This window comes from Polypterus senegalus, chromosome 13, assembly GCF_016835505.1.
Source record: "Polypterus senegalus isolate Bchr_013 chromosome 13, ASM1683550v1, whole genome shotgun sequence".
NCBI classification, from domain to species: Eukaryota; Metazoa; Chordata; class Cladistia; order Polypteriformes; family Polypteridae; genus Polypterus; species Polypterus senegalus.
Window position 1 is genome coordinate 140,066,765 of NC_053166.1, and position 21,235 is coordinate 140,087,999.

The window sequence follows — 21,235 nt, forward strand, 5'->3', positions numbered from 1 at the left end:
AGTCTATTCACCTCCCCATCTCTGTACAGCTTGGCTTACTGTCACTAACACCCACTTGGTTAGTTTGGAACCTTGGGGTGGTGATTGATGAGCTGCTATCTTTTTCTGACCATATTTCTACTGTTTCTCTTTCATGCAGCTTCGTGCTGTACAACATCCACAAGGTCAGACCTTATCTTATGGGATATGCAGCACAACCTCTGCTCTAGGCGTTGGTATTGTCACATCTGGACTACTGCAACTCGCTTCTGGCAGAAGTACCCACATGTGCTACCAAGCCACTGCAGATATCCAGAATGCACCGGCCCTTCTTGTATTTAAGCAGCCAAGACAGGCTCATGTCACTCCTTTCTTCAGGTCGCTACATTGGCTCCTTGTAGCAGTATTCATCAAGTTCAAATCCTTATGCTTGTCTACAGAGTAGTCAGTGGGTCAGCACCTGAGTATAATGGGGCACTGGTGAAGTGCTATGCTCCTTTTCACCCATACAGATCTGCTAGGGAACAGCATCTGGTGACCCCACTTCTACAGTGCATCAAATCACAATGCAGACTCTTTTTGTGTGTTGTTCCAAGTTGGTGGAATGAGCTGCCCACCTCTGTACTGTTGACTTCCTCAATGTATTCAAGAAGTAATTGAATGCCCATCTGTTTTGTGAATATCTGTCTAATTGAAAAGAAAAAAAAAAACACTTTGCGCTACAATACTTTATATTCTTGGCTATTTAAGAGTAATTGCTTTATTTTTCACTTGTGGCAATCGACCTTTGTTACCTGTCCTGATACATGTGTTGAACAAACAGGTCCTAACCTAAAGTTACTTTGATTGTTTACTTTTTTTGTAAGTCGCTTTGGATAAAAGCGCCTGCTCAGCAAATAATGTAAACTGCATTGAAAATTGATTTAACGCGATTTAACGCTATTTAAAGGTGAATAGTTTCTATGTGGATTATAATTAAGTATTACTCATCAGCTTTTTCATCCAGCCATCCATTATCCAACCCGCTATATCCCAACCACAGGGTCACGGGTGTCCAGTGGAGACAATCCCAGCCTACATAGGGCACAAGGCAGGAAAGAAACCCCAGGCAGGGCGCCAGCTCAAAGCAGGGCACACACACACCCAGCACACACTAGGGACAATTTAGAATCGCCAATGCACCTAACCTGCATGTCTTTGGACTGTGGGAGGAAACCCACACAGGCACGAGGAGAACATGCAAATTCCATGCAGGGTGGACCCGAGAAGCGAACACAGGTCTCCTAACTGCAAGGCAGCAGCGCTACCCACCTTGCCGCCCCCATCAGCTTTTTAAGTTACTTTATCCATCCATCCATTATCCAACCCGCTATATCCTAACTACAGAGTCACGGGGGTTTGCTGGAACCAATCCTAGCCAACAAAGGGTGTAAAGCTGGAAACAAACCCCGGGCAGGGCGCCAGCCCACTGCAAGGCACACACACACACACACCCAGCACACATTAGGGACAATTTAGAATCGACAATGCACCTAACGTGCATGTCTTTGGACTGTGGGAGGAAAACGGAGCACCCGGAGGAAACCCACGCAGACACTGGGAGAACATGCAAGCTTCATGCAGGGTGGATCCGGGAAGCAAACACAGGTCTCCTAACTGCAAGGCAGCAGCGCTACAGACCGCGCCACCGTGCCACCCCTCATCAGCTTTTTAAATTACTTTATAATCTTTAATAATTAGATTAATATAACCATGTATTTTTTGTTAAATTGGATGTTTAGGGGCTACTGATGAATGATGGTTTGTTGTATATATTTTATTGATGTTTTATTTAGATGAAGGTCACAAATATCTATGCAGCTGATATTGCTATGGCAATAAAGTAAACATAAAGAGTTTATTATTTTATTTTCTTAAACCATGGATTTCACATTTAAGCCTGAGGCATAATTTCTAAAACAAAAACAATGTAAGCAAAATATATTAATTAAATTCCAGCACATTTAAAACAAGAATAATTTTAAAAACTACAGTTGTTTTTCATAATTAATTACCAGGCATTACAATGAAGGCATCCTTGGAAATAAGGTCAGGGTTTTAAATACTAAGAATCCACTCCTGAGCTGACTTTGGCGATCGGCACAGGCATACACCCTGAAGGGCAAATGTGTAAAGGAATCCATTTCCAAGCTGTTAGTTTGGATAAAGCAGCGTCTGCCAGTAACATGCAGTGTAAATGGGCCGTTAAATGTATCTTCAAATATTTGCAGAATTTGTTTTCCCCGTGCAATAAAATGGTTGGTTACCTGGAATCTCATGAGGCCAGAAGTCCTTGCAAGCAGGACAGTGAGGTTCTGGTTGACCTCGGAAGACTCTTGCAACACATGGGAAGTGCATTCTTATTCCACATAATGGATTTTCACACATCTGACTCTAGAAGAATAGATAAAAATAGGTGTCATATCCAGAATACAGAGATACTAGAAATAACTTTTAAGAATATAAAGGTAAGGCAAATTGCCTATCGGTAAATGGTATGAAAGCTACAGAAACATGCTCAAAGACCAGTGAATACTCAAGTTGACTTATGGCAAGTTTGAGAAATTTTTTGTTAAAAGATACACCATGTTTTTGCATGACAATTTTAAACTACAAGGCAGCACCTAACGTCTATCAATAAATGTAAGGTCTACTAAAGTAATGGAAATTGTTGACTTCTACAGTAAATAATGAGGAATATACTTCACCTGTGTTCAGCTAAACAAAGTACAGTACAACAACATTGCATAAGGAAGGTGAGGTTACACTGGTAAAACCAGACATCTGATACAAATAATATATTCATACAGTGTATATCAAAAAATAGATAAAACCACAAATGATACAGTTTTGTTATAAATTACTGTCAATAAGAGGAGGGCGATTTATTTTACTGAAACATCCGTTCCTGAACCCATTTATCCAATTACAATACTGCTGTGAACTGAACGCCTAGTCTAAACTCATCTGGTGTAAGGCAGAAACAAACACTGGATGAGACACCAGTGCACTGGACAGGACTACACAGACAGGAAACAGACCACCTTAATCCAAATGTCCCTACTCACAACCCATAATAAATTTGTGAGTTTAAGAGAGCTGAAATCTATGCTGAAAGCACTAGGCGCAAGTCAGGAACCAACAATGGACCCAGTGTCTAACAGCCAAAGGCCACATTATTGCATACACCAAAACTCAATGACACAATGCCAATTTAAAGTCACCAGTTAATCTAAATTCAGTGTTTCTCAATGTGAGAGAAAACTCAAAGTCCCCTGCTAAAATTTCAGAAGTTGCAAACTTGGATTTCAGGCACAGTTCCCTGTAGAAGATAGGCAGTAGCAATACTAACCACCATGGCCACCATGCCAGATTAGCATAAAAGAGTACAAGACAGAATAAAAGTACAACTGACTAAGTTTTTGGTTTACAAAAGCTTCCCATCTGGGAGATTTTAAACAGTATACATTAATCTACTGATCTTGAAAAATAAATACACTTCTTAGCATTTTACTGTTCAATGCACATAAATGTACTCTCACTGCTGCCTGCCTCTGTCAGTCTCCCAGAGGAAAGCATTTCAATGAAAAACAGAATTGAAAAGAAAAAAAAAAAAAAGCTAAAAACACTTTACCATGGCGAGTCATAATTTCTGGTTTTAGGTTACCTGATCCTATTCAATGCAGTGTACTCGTGCCTTTTGTGCGCTGTACTTAAGTCATCTCACTTTCTCATTTAAATCAAAATCGATCCATCCATCAGACTTACTTACTAAAGTTCAGGATTTCAGAGACCAAAGCCTATCTGTGTTACATTAGGTGCAAGATACAAACCACTCTATTACATGACACATTTATGAACAATTTTGGCTAGGTTAATTAGCAGTCTTATGTTTCGCTGAATATTTGCAAACTTACTTAATTCAGGTAAAAGTTGGGGGAGGGGGCTGGCAAATTAAACTAACTCATAATTTTAGCATTCAATAAGGAAACAAAAATGCAGTATATGATTAAGTAATGCTACATCCTTTGACATTTCTTTGAAAATATACTTGCACTATTACTTCATCTCTTCAAAAGATTAACGATTTCCTTTTCTGTGCTACTATTCATGAGAAATGCTTATTACTACAGCTTAAAATAAATGATTACTCCTCTACCTCCTCTAAAAAGAAAAAAATACCATACATGCTGTAAAAATAAAGGTATATTTACACAATGGTGGTTTGTAAATGACAAGGAAAATCCATTCTGTCACACTATAAACCTAGTGTGTTAGAAATAATAGCTGCAGATGATTAAATTTCTACAGCACTTCAAAGCTCATATATTACACCCAGTTCATAAATGAGAAAGAATAATACATTCTTTAAAACGTAAGCCTTTACAAAGTGTTAATTAACTTTATTTTATATTTACAGCACAACTCTTGGAGGACGCCTTTCAGAAATGCTATACCACTGAAGCAAAAGCAGATTAACCTACAATCCTTTAGCTTTCAAAATGCCAGAAATTAAGTAGTACGTCATTCAGGGACAGACTCATATAGCCCAACATGCGCTGGTGCCAGTGGTGGTGTGTAAGTCAGAAGTGCTATTTGTTCTGACAGTCATGTTGAGCTGCAACAGGAAAATATGTTAATACCTTTGTCACACACGTGCACTTGGGAAACAACTTGAGGGCTCATCTAGTTGTAATTCCACCCCAAGCCAAGGGTTGGCACTGATACCTAATGCTTCTCCTCCTTTTGATGCTACAGATTGGACAACTGGCAGTCTCCATGACTCAACTTCCAGTCTGTCGTCTTCTGGCCTTGCCCCTTCCTATCTGTCTTCCATTCAAGGGGTTTGCCTTCAAGGTGCCCCAACTCTTTGTTTTTTTTATTACACCTTAAAATGCAGAGCTCCCCTCAAAATTCTCAAGTAAAATCAGTCGTTAATGAATTAAAAAAAACTCATTCAATATTAAATTATATAACAATTATGTCAGTTCTTTTTGTAAAGTATTAGCACAGTTTCCTTCTGAGAAAGTCCAACACATTACTGTCCGATCAAATAGCAGTCTTAACTTCCATGGTGCAAACAACAGAATGTATTAGGATATAAAAGCCCTGTGATTGACTGACATCCAATTCATGAATTGCATGTTTGACTCCCTTTGTTGACAAGACAGCCGAAACACCATTACGACAATAGAAATTCAAAATTTATCAAAAAATTAAGAGAATTTTCAGATAGGGGATTAGTCATGGACTGTTGGCATTCTATGGCATTGAACAAAATTTACTACAAGAGTTCAGTGAAAGTTCAGTTTTAAAAGCAAATTGCTATTCTGTCTTAACTGCTGTTTTATATAAAATGGCTTTGACATTGTTTAAAATATGTATGACAAGCCATCATAAAACTATGCAGCATGACCACCAGTCGTTAGCCATTCAATGAAAAACATAATTTTGGCATGCAGTCTAATTATGTTTTCCTTGCCTGAACAAACAGTACTTTAGCCCGCTGACTTAGCTGTTTTCTCAGTTATTATACTGTATCTTCATTTTAATACTTGATATACAAATACTTAAGTATAACTGAAAAGGAAGTTGATGCTACAGATTATGTTAATCATTTACTACGACAATCATCAGTAACTAATAAAAGTCAGAAAGATACTTTCAGAATCATCCATTTCCTGTATTTCTTTTATAACTTTAATATTACACACATTCATTAACTGCTCATATTTGAATAATTAAAAAAAAAAACTTCTATATTATACTTTGTAAAATAATTAATTATGAATTTAGTGTTCACCCTACAGATATACAAAATCTAAAACACAAACCAGTGCTATAAAATAAGGCTTAAAAGTGCACATATGGGAACATAGTCTTTATATTCAGTATACGCTTTCAAGTGTTAATTCATCATCAGCAACTGTGCTGTGTAAAATTAAAGATAAAATTTATTTAAACTGCATATACAGTACAACTGTTAAAATAAGTTCTTCATAAACTACTTAATCATCACTCACTGCACAGTACTAAAATAGACTAAGGAAGAAAAACACCTGTACACAGGAAATATCATTTGGCAACTGCTCTCTTTGTGTTTGCTTACTTGTATTATAATAGATGTAATGTCAAACAGACTAAAAATTTACTCCAGTCTTGTCTTTGTTAAAAAATAGAGCCACCAAAAAAATAACTCTCCTAAATATGCAGGTGAAAAACGTTTCTAGACATTTCTAGCCTGTTTCCAGAGCAGGCAAAACCAGAGGATTTCTATATATTTCTGTTTAAGAGATCAGAAAATATTTTAGTTCTTGTTGTACAATGCCTTATACTGATTTCTACTGGTGAATAACATTATGATATGGAAGAAACAATGGTCATTTGTGCTACCTACTTTACTTAAGTTGATTCCATTTTTAGGCAATACAGTATTAATCGCATATAAAGGTCAGGCTTTTTGTGGTCACAAAGAGCAAGTCAAAAGACAAACTGTGTTTTAAATATGAATGAGGAATATGACATTTATATTATCTAATATATGCAGTGATGAAGAACTGAATGGATTTTTTTATTTGTTTTTAAACTCCTGAACAGAATAATGAATCACCTACAGATGGATTATGTCAAAGTCATGACCTAAAAGTCACATTATGAACAGTAAAACAAAATAACTCTATATGCCAAATATCCTACTAGGTAGTTTTAGAGAAGAATAATTTAATTATGCATTAAGCAGTCCATTTAGTAAGGTCCCTTTTAGATGAAGTGGGGTTTAACTCACAGTTTTGAACAGCATGTTTTTTCCTTTAGTGGAGCATAATGGCAGTTTTATATATATATGGATATATATATCCATCCATCCATCATCCAACCCGCTATATCCTAAATACAGGGTCACAGGGCCAATCCCTGCCAACACTAGGCACAAGGCAGGAAACAAACCCCAGGCAGGGCGCCAGCCCACCACAGGGCACACACACCCACACACTAAGCACACACTAGGGACAATTTAGGATCACCAATGCACCTAACCACGCAGACACGGGGAGAACATGCAAACTCCACACAGGGAGGACCCGGGAAGCGAACCCAGGTCTCCTAACTGCGAGGCAGCAGCGCTATCACTGCGCCACCATCCCGCCCTATATATATATAAATCATCAACAAGCTGAGATAAGAGGTTCTTTTTACCTGTACTGCTACATTGTGGCAGATGTTGCACACTGAGTCCTGGTAAACATTTCTAATGTATGGCTCCATTTCAATAATACAGCGGGTGCTTAATGAATATTCCCCATTTTTCTATAAAACAAAGGGAATACAAACATCAATCAAAGAAACAAAAGAGTATTCTGATAACACTATCAATAACATAAGAAAAGGGCAATTTTATTTACAAATATAAAAACTATTTACTCTAGTCTTAATTTCATGAGTCTTTAAATCTTCCACAAAATGTAATATTAGAAAAAAGAGACACAGGGAAAATGAGTAATATTAAAACCACTTAATTTTCTTAAAACCATCCTGTATATATGTATAGAATAACATTCTCAAAGCCCCTTAATTCCCACCACCCTTTCATAAAGGCTGACAAAAACAAATTAGCAATCAAACGCAAACACATTAAAAATAGCACACACCAAAAAAAAGACACCACTGGAAAGAACTAGAAATGAAACTGTATCTGGTGCAAAAAAAGCACCATATATTTGGGAAAAAAAAACATTAATTCTTACAAGCCATTCATTAATGACAAAAGTATGGTCCGATTATTTTTAAATAAATAAAATGGTCAAGCAAATTTCATTCAAAATATTTTTAAAGCTTTAATTATTTATGTATTATACTTAATTTTAAAAAAAAAAGTACAAGGTATCAAATAAAAATGAAGCCCAGGCATGATAAGGAGCTCCACACTGGTTTTGGCAACAGCAAACATACTCAGGTGAAACTAGTGAGAAGTTCCCCTAAACATTATGTTTCATTTTGCTAATTCGGTTATCCATGTCCATGCTGGACAGAAGACATGCCATATTTGTCAGAATAGTGTATTTTGATTATGGAGCCATTTGTTCGTACAGGGTTCTTCAAGTTGACACGAGTGATTTGTAGATCAGTATTACATTGTGTAGATACAGTAGTATATGTTCGTCTGAGATTTTCCTCACTTCCACATCTGCCTTAAGCAAAAAATGTCTATTCTGAAATTATGAGAAAAACTAGATGGGATATAAAGCAGTAAGACATTTGCAAATCAAACAGCATTCAGGGTTAACCTACCCTTTACTTATTGATTTTCTGTAAACTTATTATTTTCTTTTTAATTCACTATAAACTTAATGTCAAAGGATCACAATATATGTAAAACTGCACACCACCGGTTCTCATAAAGAAGGCTTTGTATTATAAAGTCTGTGTTACTGCTGGGTTAAGGTTGCATTTTCATCTGTACAACAGTTAAAACATTTCTTAATTTTTGACAAGGCCGCATATTTACAATTAAATCCTTAAAAATGCATATCCATCATTATGCACTGGTAGCACCACAAAGGGAAAATTCTCTTTTGTCAAATTTAAATTCATTAATATGCATATTAAAGAGTTTAAAATATGAATTTAAAATATCCTCCTCTATCTTAGAACACTAAAAATATCCTACCAAATATAAATACTTCATGCTCCAAATCCACTGTGTTTTAGAAATAATAAAAAGCAGAAAATTATATGGTTTGGTTTTTTCATCCCAGCATTTAATTAGCATGAATCAAACAAACACTTCCTCAAATGTTAAATGTAATTAACCAAAGTTTTAAAGGGTACAAAGTGTATAAATGTACTTATTGTCACTTTACTAATAATCCCCTCATCGTCTTTGAAAAAGGAACTAGAGAGTCAGCATATTGAGTTTTTTTTTTATATATAGTATGTTTTACGGTATTGCACATATTGTCAATTTCAAAACAGCAAAGGGATTACCAAGAAACAGAGAAGTAATAAAACATTAACCTACTGTAACATATACCTAAAGACAGATTGTAATATATGAAAAAAACATTCATGCTTCAGCCTCACTCATTTAAAAAGCAGTCTGCAAACACACAAATAAAGACAACAAAGCAGCAAGTTCAATCAAAATTATTACAGACATATTGTATGTCTTATGAACAATATTTTTTATTAGCTTAGATAGGCTCCAGGAGAACCTCTGCTTACAGTTCAGCTCCTCATCATGTACATGTAATCAGAAGTCAAATATAATATAACAACACGCCTCATGGAATATCTTAAATATAGACTTTTCATTAATGACTAAGTTTATAAAACGGAGGTCCTAAAACAGCTTTTTAAAGCACCCACAGTCTAACAAAATAAATACTTTAATTAAAAATGTGTTTAAAAAAATCTGTCCCATGATCAGCTCAATGTCATAATATGCTGTGATTATAATTGTGTGGCTACATTTATCCGCTCATATATTCATTTTTTCTATAATGTAGCCTTGAAAAAGAGGGTTCTGCAGCATACTGGCTATTAAGCTGAAATTTAATTATCAGGAAACACTTTGGGTAATATGATTGGATGGCTTCAAACTGATCACGGGATAGATTTCCTCAAGCAAGTTTTTATTTTCCTTTGCATTTTCAAATGATTGATTATTTTAGACCACACTTGCCAAGTAGTTCAGCCCTCCAGGCTATAAGTTATGAATGAAAAGTGCACTTAAAATATTTGCTGAGACAAGTATTGATAGTATGTGTTTATTATATTTGACTTCAGATTACAGGCAGATGATGATAATTTGAATGGGTGACCCCAGATGATGAGGGATCTTATCTGAGCCAATAAAAATATTGTTCACAGTGCACATGTTTGAAATGATTTTGAGTGTACTAGTTGTTGCACTGTCTTCTGTCTATGAAGCAAAAAAAAAAGAAGTCTCTTATTTTTTTTTCCCAAAGACAACAACCCTGCTGGCTGTTCCGTCCTTAAATGAAAGATTCATATATTAAGAAAAGGAAGTGCACTATCATATTCAGTTGTCCCCAAGGCTACTCATAAGCTATGATTTAAAAAAAATCATGAAACTGAAAAACCTGCCACTTGATAACAAGCAACGAACAGATGCACTTCAGTCTGAGCACTTCAGTTGGGTACCGTGAATGATGGCAAGGAACCATAAAATAAACTACATTTTGTTTGTGCAGATCCCCAAAACAGAATAAGAAAGAGCCTTTGGGGTAAAAACTAGAATGAAATGCAACACAAGTTTAAATTAAATTATTATTATAATTAGTTTAACCTCTGGTAATTTAAAACTGTACCCAAAAACCACAAAACAAGAATTAAATCAGGAACGTTCATGAATTTTATTATGTAGTGCAAGATACATACCAGCAGTCAGCATTCAACAAGAGAATGTTTCCCGCAATCCCAAATTTGATTTTTGCTTCCTTGCTTTTATGTCGTTGTCCATGCATATAATCTTATATATTTGACTAAATGCACATTTGTTAATATATGGAAATAAGGGTACTCCAAAAATTGCATATTAATGAAGTCTAAAATGCATACAATTTAGGATTAAAGTATACAAATTTTAAACAGCTGATTTAACATGCACCACAACACTGTAGGCAGAAATTTTCACCTTCACTTGTCTTGATGTACATGTCTAGCAAAACAGTTCACTGATAAAGGGTCAGAGAGCTGTTAAAAGTTTACAGATAATAAAACATTTTTATAGATCTTATTTTAAAATATGATGTTACTTGTTGACTTCTACAATGTTTGAAAGTCATAGTATATATCATTTGTATGTAAGCAAAATGACATACTCAGTTAGAAATGGCACTTTTCATACTGCAACATCAAATATACTGTACATACCTAGATAGCATTTTAGTACTTGAGGTAGCCATCATACTTCACTGTTCCTGTATCATTTTGCTATTGCTTACAGTATTCTGGAATTAATCCTTACTTATTAAAAGTAATATTTTTGAATTGATAAATTACATTTTAGCAGTTTCCTGAGAAACAGAAGTCAATTTTAATTGCTAAAACTGTACCTTTTTTGCATTATATTACAAGTATACACTATCTACATTACTATAGACTACTCTAATAATCATGCTAAATGCATTGGTCAAGATTGTTAAAACCAGCTGTCTAACCTTTTCATTGTAAGAAATAACCCTTTAACAGTGAATCGCTGCAGGCCAATGTTTTTACCTTAAAAGTTAACGTTACAAATGTCAAGATAATAGTTCACATCCAATTCAGAAATGCCAAGGCCATTTGAAGTTAACTGTATAGCAAAAAGCAAAACAGTATTTAAGACTGGTATTAATTCAGTCTTTGATGCTTTTAATTGTATAAAATGCAGACCAGTTAAGAGGGCAAAGGAAGAAATAAACATCTTAAACTAGATTCAATCGTACAATTGAGCACACAAATTTAAACATTTGTGATTAAAATTAGACTTTCACAAAGTTACTAATCATGGGTGTAAGGATGTACTCACACTAGGCACGTTTGTTCAGTACCGTACCCAAGCACGATTGTCCCTCAAACCCTACCCCACACCCTAGCACTCACACTACGCTTAATGTTCTGGGCTCGGGCACACTTTTGTCATGGTCATGCGACTTGGAGTAACAGCATACATGTCAAAATTATTTTCTTAATTTTTTTAGTCATGTATGGCATAATAACGCTCTACCCCCTTACAGATTTATTTAGTGTGAAGCACAGTGTTTTGCTGTTAATCGTGCTGCACGTACGAAAAGATTTTTACAGAGACAAATGATGTTAAGGGAGGAATTTCCAGCTTTTCTTGCCAACTACAATTCACGTTCATGTATAAGATGAGAATAATAACCTGTTTTTAACTCAAATGGTACTGAATGAAATGTGAATTGCATTGTCTTACTTGTCACACCATTGACATCAAGTCTGTTTTCCGTGCTTGGGCACATTTAGCAATCACACTGTTCCCAAATGCTACTGAACTATGCTCGGGCACACCTCTTCCAACCAGGGCAGGCCAAGGCGTGGTAGAGTTGGTGCAACATGGAGCAATCACACTACCACAGTCAAACGAACTACACTTTGCAGGGTTACATGCGGACTAACGTGCTTGGGCATGGAACAAATTGTCAGTGTGAGTACACCGTAAAAAGCATGGATTCTTTTGTCCACAGTCTTTACTATCATCTGAAAGGCAGTAAATTAAAATAACAGTAACACTCCAACTGGCACAGCAGTTATTCTATTATAATCTAATTTAATTCAAACCTTTTTTGATAGCATACCAATACAAATGACCAAAGTCATCATAATAATACTATAATTCTTCAAATATTTTCTGAACCTAAAAATGATTCACAGAATGATTTTGTAAATTGTCAACTGACTTTTAGAGCAAAATATCAGTGTATGACAGTGTCCTTTATGGAACACAAGTTTTATGAATATTTCTTTCATACATCAGCAAACCAAATACCACAAACTTACTTTACATAACCAGTGCAAAACTCTGTAAACTGAAAATTATACTATAAAAATCTGTGCATGCAGAACAGGTAGACTTAATTAAACAAGGATGAGGATAAGGAGAGAAATTCAGTTCCACAGCAGCTCAACTCTTCATCAAAGTGAATTCTATCTAGACTTGTTTCCTTTTTCTGCACTCAAAATTAACCTAAAACTTTTTTCTGATTTACTGCCAAGGCATTCATTGTGCCAAAGTACATTCATGCTTGAACAGCCCTATTCTATAGACTGAAGTTAACCTGCTTTTTGCCAGTAATGGGTTTGTGTGAATCATTTACACATCCTATCATGTATCAACTTTATATTTCAAATAACTGAAAATTAACTGAACGCACAGATGAATAAATTATTAACCACAAAGAGAATCTAAATGCAAATACATTTAATATTACCTCACAAAGCCATTTGTTTTGGACTAGTCTTTGTAAAACTTGCTCTGCATCTTTCTTTTTCATTTTTTTTGTTTGCACAGTGTCTGCAAGATTAAGAATATCAGTTGACGAAGCCAATCCATTGTCAGAGTCAAGTATGAAGTCCATCTATAATCAAAAGAAGACATTTAAACAAATAAAATATTATAATTTCAACATATAAGTAATTCTGAGAGTGGGTGTGATTAAGATGCATATATGAAAGAATAATAAACATAATCTGACTAAATATTTATTTTGGAGTTTTCATTTATATTACAAATATGTTACTTTACTGTATATAAAGTTGCAAAAACAAATTAGACTCTCCACACAAGTGTATATTTAGTGCTGTTTACTTTAATAATTTACATAGTCATCAAGATTTAAATTAGGTACACCAGCTCAACTGCTTGTTAATACACATATTTCATCAGTCAATCACATTAGAGCAACTCAGTACATTTAGGCATTGTCAAGATGACCTGCTGAAGTTCAAATCAAGCATCAGAATGGGGAAGAAAGGTGATTTAAATGACTTTGAAAGTGGCATGGTTGTTGGTGGCAGAAGAGCTGTTCTGAGTATTTCAGAAACTGCTGATCTACTGGGATCTTCATGTGCAACCATTTCTTAAGGCTTATAGAGAATGGTGTAAGAAAAAAGGAAAACGTCCAGTGAGCAGCAGTTTTCTGGGTGAATAGGCCTTGTTGATGCCAGGCGTCAGAGAAGAATGGCCAGACTAGTTTGAGCTGATAGAAAGGCGAACAGTAACTCAAATAACCACTCATTACAACCAAGGTATACAAAAGAGCATCTCTGAATGCTGAACACGTCAAACTTTGAAGCAGGCGGGCTACAGCAGTAGGAGAGCACACCCGGTGTCACTCCTGTTAGCCTTAGAACAGGCACCTAAGGCTACAATTCGCACTGGCTCACCAAAATTGGACAAAAGAAGATTGGAAAAGCACTGCCTGTTCTGCTGCGATATTCAGGTGGTAGGGTCTGAATTTGGCATCAACATAATGAAATCATGGATCCATCCTGCCTTATATCAACAGTTCGGGCTGGTGGTGGTGGTGTAATGGTGTGGGGAATATTTTCTTGGCAGACTTTGTGCCCCTTAGTACCAACTGAGCATCGTTTAAATGCCACAGCCTACCTAAGTATTGCTGCTAACCATGTCCATTCCTTTAGGTTCACAGTGTATCCATCTTCTGATGGCTAAATCCAGCAGGATAACACGTCATGTCACAAAGCTCAAATCATCTCAATCTGGTTTCTTGAACATGATGATGAGTTCACTGTACTCAAAACTCCTCCACAGTCACCAGATCTCAATCCAACAGAGCACCTTTGGGATGTGGTGGAATGGGAGATTCACTTCATGGATGTGCAGTCGACAAATCTGCAACAACTGTGTGATGCTATCATGTCAATATGGACCACAATCCCTGACAAATTTTTCAGCACTTTGTTAAATCTATGCAACAAAGAATTATGGCAGTTCTGATGGCAAAAGGGGCACCCAACCTGGTACTAGCAAGGTGTACCTAATAAAAGTGGCCGGTGAGTGTCTTTGTGGGTGCACATATAACATAAAATTCTTAAACATACTTAATCCAAGCCTATCCAAAAAACATAAGGTACAAAGCAGTCTTTAGACCATGTTAAAGCACACTCAAGCACACACCTGTGCACATGCAGCTAATTTACTCTCATTAACCCCTTAACATGCACACGTACCGGTCCCGGTACATAACGACGATTGGACGATGTCACAATCATGTCACAGCCATGTGTGCATGCCCCTCTGTCATGCACCTCAACATACTACACATCAAATGAAAATTCAGAGTCTCGTCTTTCCGATGATATAAACCATTTTGACACACAACAACCACAGCACTGACACTAAATCCTTTTTTACAGAGAAGTAAATACTTTTAAGAGCTGACTTTTCCTACCTTTGAAGGCTCTCTGCAAGTCAAACATCAATATTTCCGAGCAACATTGATCTCATTCTGTCCGTAAGGCTCCAGGGAATATAATTCAGTAAAACGATTAGGTCCAAAACACACGATAGATCCTCAAAGGAACAAAATCTCCAGAAAACGTTTCTTAACGAGACTAGCTCCGACATTTTTTTTCATGTCTATTGGTCATATCAGACGTAATTTGTTTCTGTCGGCAATAACCATGCTAAAGCATGTTACACAGGAAGTGTTAGCTTCTGATTGACACCTAAGTTGGCCAATTACGAGGGGTCTGGGGGGTGACTGGCACCTCGTATAGCCAACGCGTGTCACAGACAGCTGAACGATGACGCACAACTCCAAACCCTGGTAGAATCTACCAGTTTGATTGGACGCTGTGAGTGACACTCCAAACTTACAGCCAATGAGCAGCTGAGCACGCCGATATGTAACTTGCCATGCTAACTTGTAAACAAAACCGATCGGAGCTGCGCGAAGCTGGCATTTGTGCCAGTCTGCAGACTTGGTGCGTGGTTGTTTATTGTAATTTCACTTAGTTTTTTCGCATTTTAAATATGGATAAAAGTACAGATAAACGTAAATACGCTCTCGATTAAGTAATAGATGCATGTACGCGGCGTGACAGTGATCAGTCGGACCAGGTGACGTCTAATGGCAGAGAGCGACATGTGACACGCCCTTGTGCTTTCTGCCTGGTGGGATTGCTACAATCAGTGGCACATGGAAAAACGCTGAGCTGTGTTGTAACATTTTGTAAAAAAATGTATATAGTTTGTGTGCATTTTATTTAAAAAAAAGTAAAAAATAAAATATATATATATATTTTTAGCCCATAAGACTTGTTTTGACTATTTTTATATTGAAATGTGTATTTTTTATTGTTTTTATTATGGAATATGAATTTCCATAACTAATAGAGTGACACTGTGTGTAGATATAGATTCCTTTAGGTGTAAGCTTTCAGTAGAGCCCTCATTGATATCTGTGGGTTGAAGCATTCAAAAGTTATTACACTTTTTCCATACATTCCAAAATGTGGATAATGGATAAACCATAGGTCCCTCTAAAAAGCCCCTGGGCATGCCCACATAAAAACTGGTGTAAAATGTCATTTTTACAGGTATTCTTTTCAAATTTGAAATGTGAGTAGTCAACAAGTTATTCTGTTGGTACATAGTGTGTTTCTGTCCCCACCTACCTAATGCAGCTATAGAGGCCTTTATTTTCACAAAAAAACTTAGGCGAGAACAAAAAAAATCATTTTTTCTGTGAGTTCTAATGTGTATAACTTTTGATCAGTCACACCTACAGTGATTCTGACTACTAAGGGTGAAACTAGAGAATGTTACCTTTACAAAGAGACCAAACATGTGTTTATACTCCAGATAGTTCAATAACAGCAATGATTCTAATTTGGAGAGGTCAAATTACAAGCAATTTAGCAAAAATGACCCCGCTTGATAAATCAAACCTGCATATCACTGAAGATGTGGGAAGAATCATTAGTGTTGTTTACATTAAGACCTACAGTCAATGCATAATTCATTTTTGCAAAGGATCCAAAAATATATATAAAAATTACCCAATAACAACAATTTAAAAATAGCAACATGCTTATGTTGCCCGGGAAATAAGTAGTAACTTCAATACTTGATGATGTCATTTCTGAAGAAACTAGGCGAATATAAATTACAAGGTTGTTGGCCTGAAAGGCCTGCTCCACCAAAATTATTGTAATGTTCTAATATGCATGCACACACACACACACACACACACACTGTACATCATAATATTCTCAAACTCAAAATCAGGGAAGCTGGGGGGAGGTAAAAGGTGACATTATCTAAACAAAGCTGTATGCAAACACAAAACAAGGGAACAACAACAACAACATTTATTTATTTATATAGCACATTTTCATACAAAAAAGTAGCTCAAAGTGCTTTACACAATGAAGAAAAATAAAATACAAAATAAATAGAAAAAGAGTAAGGTCCGATGGCCAGATAGAACAGAAAAAACAAAAAAAAAAAAAAACTCCAGACGGCTGGAGAAAAAAATAAAATCTTCAAGGGTTCCAGGCCACGAGACCGCCCAGTCCCCTCTGGGCATTCTACCTAACACAAATGAATTAGTCCTCTTTGTATTTCAGGTTCTCACGGACAGACTTGATGATGAGTGACATGGTGCCAGTCCATCACAAAGCCAACTCATGCATACACCAATACTCACAAAGGGCCAATTCAGCATTGACAATTAACCTAAACTGTATATCTTTGGGGATGCAAAAGGAAACTAGAGTATCTGGAGAAAATCCCCCATAGATACAAGGAGAACAATGCCAACTCCAAAAACAAAATTAGCCAGTGCAAGATGAAAACCTAGAACACTAGATCTGTGTGGCTGCAGCACTTGCTACCAAAATTCCATGCTACCCCTACTTTATATGTGATATATATTTGTATTTATATCTATATATAGATAATACCCAGGCACAGACATTATAAAGTTTTAAGCTCATGAGAGGTGTATACTAAAGTGTAATACAGTGATCTATCAACAGGGAAATCCCACTATACAGGGATTGGGGTGGTGTGATGGACAGTGGGCACATGTGTCTTTCAACCAAGAAATCTGGGTTTAACTCCTGTGCATTACATTTAAACCTTTCTTTAATAATGCTTTTCTCTTACTATTTGTATCATAGTCATAAGCCATACCAGGTGGGCCCATATTGTTTCTGGAATCTTTTTTTGCAATTTGCCATTCTCTGCACCAGAAGGGAAAACAAACAATAATATTGTATACAAGGAAGCTTCCAATGCTTACGCTAATTATGTCCTAAATGCAACAAGTTTAAGGGCAAAAAAGATTAGTTTATTATTTAGTATTAATTAGACCCTCCCACTTTCTCACCCAGGAAACAAAGGTTAATTTAAATAGTATATGATATTATGTCATTTTAATAAGTTTTTGTCACCATGAAAGGCACATGGAATGCTAAACACCATGGATTTTCTTAAAACTGAAACTGTCTTAAGTGTTTTATACCTTATTACTACCATTGATATCAATAATTTATAAATTGTGGCATTTAAAAGTATACCAAGATACTCACTAAACCTTTTATGGGTTTGCCAATTACTGTGGTATCTCAACAATAATGATTAAATGAAATAATACATTCTCATGATTCTATTAAGAAACGTTCCACATAGCGCTTCTGGTTGAAAAACAGTCCAAAATATCTCTACATGCCTTAACATGATGATTTATATTTTTAATTACAGCCAGACATGTTACATTATTATGTCCAGTATTAATAGTTCAGTAAAAGGTGAAATTAAATTGGGGACCAGCATTAGATACTTAAACATATACGGTATACTGCCTAAGCAAAAATAGCTATAAGGCATCAATATAAAAGTGAAAAAATCGGTTACATGTCATCAATGTAAAGCCATATATAATTGGTTCCATCCAACCATCATTCATTTATTTTCTTTGACTGCTTATCCAAGGCAGGGTTGTGAGGAAGCTGGAGCCTATACCAGCAAGCATATGGTGCAAGAGAGGAACAACCCCTGGACATGGCACCAGTCCATCAGAGGGTGAACACACAAACACTCTAGGGCCAATTTAACAATGCCAGTGCACGTAACCAGCATGTCTTTGGATTGGGTGGGGAAACTGGAGCACCTGAAGGAAACTATAGTCAGCTCCCTACGTTTTAAATAATTATCACTTACTTGGAGAAAATAATTACAATAACAAATTAAAACACAACAATGAATTCATAGGTGTTCTTTTCAGATACTCACAGCTTTTCTAAACAATTCTAATTCATTGTCTGAATAATCTGTTGCCATCCTAGTTATTTCTGTATCAGCAAGATTCACCTGAAAAGCAGCACATGAAACAATGTGAAAAATATGTATCCTACAAAGTAAAGCTAAATATTTTATTTTATAAATTTTATTTTGTAAAGCTGCATAAATAATCCACTGAACATTAGTCGCCAATTACAAAATTTAATAAAGTAAAAACAGGTGTATACTATACATTTTGTGTGATCAATTTAATCTAATAAAATGGATTTAAAAACAAAGCACAACTTACCAATGCATAATACTGTTGTCCATCTTCCTCAGACATTCCACATCTAATATGCATGAACATCGGTTGTAGAGGAGTGTTGATTTCATTTACAAAGTCATCCAGTTTATCAGGAACATAATTGGCTGTGGATGGAGAGCAGACAATGCATATTTACTTATTGCATTTAATTTTATGACTTTTTTTTAGTTTCACAGTTGAAATAAAAACTGGATTGCACCTAACCCATAATGTAAAAATAAAAGCTAGACAGTAGTAGGCATTCATTTTAAACCCATATATAATATCCATTCATGTTCTAAATGTGATCCACAGACTGTCCTGGCATTGTTGGGCACAAGACAGGAATTAGCCCTACATGTGGCTCACGTTCATCACAATATCTACTTGCACACATACACACAGCTGTAATCGCCACTTAACCAAACATGCATTTGTGATAAATAATCACTGAAGCATCAATATATACATCTAATCTTTATGTTAATATGAAATGATTATAGTTAATACAGAATCCACCTTAATAGACTGAATAGATCAATTTAAGTAATGTAGTATACTGCCGGGCGGCACGTTGGAGCAGTGGTAGCGCTGCTGCCTCACAGTTAGGAGACCCGGGTTCGCCTCCCGGGTCCTCCCTGTGTGGAGTTTGCATGTTCTCCCCGTGTCTGCGTGGGTTTCCTCCGACAGTCCAAAGACATGCAGGCTAGGTGGATTGGCGAATCTAAATTGTCCCTAGTGTGGGTGTGTTTGTGTGTGTCCTGCGGTGGGTTGGCACCCTGCCCGGGATTGGTTCCTGCCTTGTGCCCTGTGTTGGCTGGGGTTGGCTCCAGCAGACCCCCGTGACCCTGTGTTCGGATTCAGCGGGTTGGAAAATGGATGGATGGATACTGCCAAGAAATTTACAACATTGTATTACAGGTTCTACAGGATACATAATGGTCTATAAAGAAACTTTTAACTATAAAATTATATATGTTAAAAGTTATTAAATTGCTTGAGTACTTAAGTCATAATTACATGTCACCTTCAAATTAGTCATTCCAGGCTCAGGCATGTTCTGTTTTTTGTTTTTTATATTCTGGTAAAAGATAATGTAACAGCTGCAACTACTGTATCAGATTTATTAATGAAACTGAGGAAAAATGAATTATAATAAATATTAAAGAGAAAGCAGGCCTGAGACACAAATACATTAACCATTTACACTTTACAATATTAAGGAATACTCTGTAATTTTGGATATATAAAGCAGTATAAACTAGGCAGTGAATCCTGCAGATTCTTTATTAATATGCTGTGTTATCAGGCAAGGATTCTACTTTACCTTACATTCAAACTCAAACATCACAGTTTTTAGCACTATCTAGGGGAATTTTACAATACAAAAGAAAATTCTGAATTTGAGAACATTAACACCAGAATTAAATGCAGTGTTTAGGTCATATTCAGACTGAAAAAAAAACAAGTTAGAAAATCGACATGTGGCTAATCTACACATTAGGATGCATGCAATGGCTTAGTCAAGTTTCAAATTTTACTGACTTCATCAAAGAATCGTTTATTACATTTTTGTTTGTTTTTTTTTAACAGTAAATCATACACAAAAATAATAGTAATAACAGAATGAAATTACATGCATTAGTAGACGGAATGTGCTTTTTAACAGCACTTTATAATGTCATGTAGTTAAAATCCTACTGCAAATAGGTTTGTGGTGGCTCAATAGCTTTCATAGACAAAAGCGTTCAAATCAAGTCATGTAAAAATAGCATCAATTGATGTGCTATCATGATAATTGCTAGTTGGGGAGAGTCTATGACTAACTGTTGTCCAGACTTCCTTAAATATAACACTAATGAAAAAAGTACTTGATAGAAAGTTGAAATTCTTTGTTGATCTTTGTTGAAATTGTCTGATTCGAACCATTGGAGATTTTCTGATACGTTATAATGATTTGGTATTTTTCTGACGATATAATTTTAAAATAGTTGTGACATTGTTTATAGTGCAATGTAAACTGTGCTTATACAGTGGCACTTACATAATTTATTTCCTTTTCATACTCAGAGTTTTTTTTTTTTTTACAGCTAACTTACTTCAATTAGCACTAGAAGTGAGCACAGAACGTTTCT

The 21,235-nt window shown here is 35.9% G+C and overlaps 1 protein-coding gene across 5 annotated transcripts in view; it reads right to left on the reverse strand.

Moving 5' to 3' along the window:
• The window catches only part of nsmce1 (NSE1 homolog, SMC5-SMC6 complex component), a 37,776-nt gene that overhangs the window by 13,884 nt on the left and 2,657 nt on the right, over nucleotides 1–21,235 (reverse strand). For all 5 annotated transcript variants that reach the window (XR_005636311.1, XR_005636312.1, XR_005636310.1 and 2 more), the window contains exons 3-7: nucleotides 19,104–19,225; nucleotides 18,806–18,883; nucleotides 12,972–13,118; nucleotides 7,213–7,323; nucleotides 2,286–2,412 (exon numbers count right to left, since the gene is read on the reverse strand). Coding sequence is in view for 2 of the 5 variants with exons in the window: in XM_039776145.1 (XP_039632079.1) it covers nucleotides 2,286–2,412; nucleotides 7,213–7,323; nucleotides 12,972–13,118; nucleotides 18,806–18,883; nucleotides 19,104–19,225 (585 nt within the window). In the remaining 3 variants the exon portion in view is untranslated. The remainder of the gene's footprint in view (nucleotides 1–2,285; nucleotides 2,413–7,212; nucleotides 7,324–12,971; nucleotides 13,119–18,805; nucleotides 18,884–19,103; nucleotides 19,226–21,235) is intronic.